The sequence below is a fragment of the Lingula anatina genome, chromosome 3 (assembly GCF_051362555.1).
Source record: "Lingula anatina isolate TDL-2025a chromosome 3, LinAna3.0, whole genome shotgun sequence".
NCBI lineage: Eukaryota > Metazoa > Brachiopoda > Lingulata > Lingulida > Lingulidae > Lingula > Lingula anatina.
Genome location: NC_141769.1, coordinates 4,987,064 through 4,989,167, shown reverse-complemented (window position 1 = coordinate 4,989,167; position 2,104 = coordinate 4,987,064). Strand labels below are relative to the sequence as shown.

Below are 2,104 nucleotides of genomic sequence, written 5' to 3'. Positions count from 1 at the left end.
GCACCAGAAGGGTTTATGATGATGGAGGGGTGACAGGCTATAAAATATACACCGTTTCATGTCTATAAATTATTATATCAATTTTATCAGTTCAAATCACAAGTCTAATTATACTAAATTTCTTTGTGAATTTCCTTACAGTCAAAAACATATACCAAACCTGTTAAACTGTCTTTGCATCGGGAACTTTCGCTTTGTCGAATCCCCCTCACGCTTCTAGAGTGTTCTAGGTCTACCACGCGTGTTCGAGTCGTTTCGGGTCAAGTCAAAACAGTACGTTCCGCGGGTTCTAGAAGGCTGGTCGCAGTGTATAAAAGCGTCGCAACGTGACAGCTGCACAGATCAAAGACAACTTGCTTACCAAAGCCTCCGAGAGAGAGAGACGATACAAGCGAACACTCCATTTACTACTACCACTGCTGTACTTACACAGTTAATTGTCGTGAAGCAAGATGAGTTTGCTACCGCTTTTGCTCGAGCCATTCGTTGAAGAGAGGGCAGTTCGAGATCCCTGGACCGAAATGCGTCGTGACATGGATCGCATGAACCGCCAAATGCATCAAATGTACCATCACATGTTCCAAAACTACCCAGGGCAAGTGCGTGGAATGCAAGAAAACCACTTCCAAAACTACCCCATCGTGGAAGAGGATGGTAAGAAGAAATTGAAGTACGTCTTTGATGTTCATCAATTTAAGCCAGAGGAACTGGACGTTAAAACCAAGGGCAATCTAGTCACCGTCGAGGCCAAGCACGAAGAGAGCGGCGACGGAAAATCCCTTTTCCGCCAGTACTCCCGTACTTTCACTTTGCCAGAGGGCGTTGAACCGAAGAGTTTGACCTCTGCCCTTCGTCCAGACGGCATGCTGACCCTGGAAGCACCTGTTCCTGAAAACATGATCGAGGACAAGCCAAAGGAACACAAGATTGCAATCCAGCACACATAAACTGTATATATAAATTTGTACTGCACAGACTATCACCTTCCCCTCGATCTCTAATCTATGCATGTGTGACTGTTGAAATGCAGTTCTAAGCTACTGGGTACAGCTATCTACTATATTAACCGATTACAGTGACGTCATATTTGCTCCGTAACACTAGTCCCGCGGCCATGCTGGAGGGAATGAACGACGGGGAATAGTAGCGTAAATATAGGTAAACCAAATAAAATAAAGTAAACTTCATATCACGATCAAGGACACCAAAGGGAAAAGGATATATACAAGCTGAGGCTTCAGCTGATCAGCGGGATCGACCGATATGAACTCAAGACAGTCTAAAAACGTGAAATCCTACTAAATGCTACTTACCCAACATCGTGTTGTCAGAAGATAGTTCAGTTATCTTGTACTTCATTTTTCTTGTTCATTGGGTAATAACAGTTATAGTTTGAGAGAGTTTAATGTGTAATCATAAGTTTAACCATAAATAGAAGCAACTGTTTTCATAAAGGATAGATATAAAAAATTTGAGCTGATCATTAGGATAAACCCTTGTGGATTCAAGGAAGAATGTATGATTGTCTTATGACATGAAATATTGCTGTTAGTTATGACTTATCTTTACATCGTGAAGCTGTCAGAAATTATTTCAGCATTCTTGTACTTCATATTGGTTCATTAGAAAGTACATGTAACAAGACTGTTGTTCATTCATATAAGCAGCATTGTTAGCATTTTATTATTAGTTCAGTCATTCACAGAAGCATTTGTTAGGCACTACAAATATCCTCAAACCTCAGTTTAAGTGGGACTTAGAGAATGGGAATTTGCCATGGGACTATACACTTGATATCAATGGAGCAATAGAAACTATGTCAATGATGAAAAAGACGTGTCCTATCAAAATAAAGCTGGTGAGTTGTGTTGTAAATAAGTTTTCAAAATACATCTACTGCCATAAAAAGTATTGTATCAAACTGATTTTATAAAATTTTATATACCATTTGCATTGAGAATATTTTGCTAGGTATTCAGTGAACAAAATTCATGTATTTTAAATTTACTTTAAAACTGCAATATCAGGTATTTGTTGTTCTCTTTTTTTAATGTAAAGCCTAACTAAATTGGGGATTTTCAGATGCTAATGTTTATACAGTACA

At 39.1% G+C, this 2,104-nt stretch overlaps 1 protein-coding gene across 1 annotated transcript; it reads left to right on the top strand.

The window, feature by feature from the left end:
• The first annotated feature begins 262 nt into the window (after nt 1–262).
• On the top strand, nt 263–1,837 carry LOC106180723 (heat shock protein 27-like). The gene has a single exon (XM_013564798.3). The coding sequence runs from the start codon at nt 453–455 to the stop codon at nt 945–947; it is 495 nt and encodes a 164-aa protein (XP_013420252.1). The 5' UTR covers nt 263–452; the 3' UTR covers nt 948–1,837.
• Nucleotides 1,838–2,104: the final 267 nt, after the last annotated feature.

What these genes read in the sequence shown, in the direction of transcription:
- LOC106180723 (XM_013564798.3), top strand. Translation starts at nt 453, where the DNA reads ATGAGTTTGCTACCGCTTTTGCTCGAGCCATTCGTTGAAGAGAGGGCA.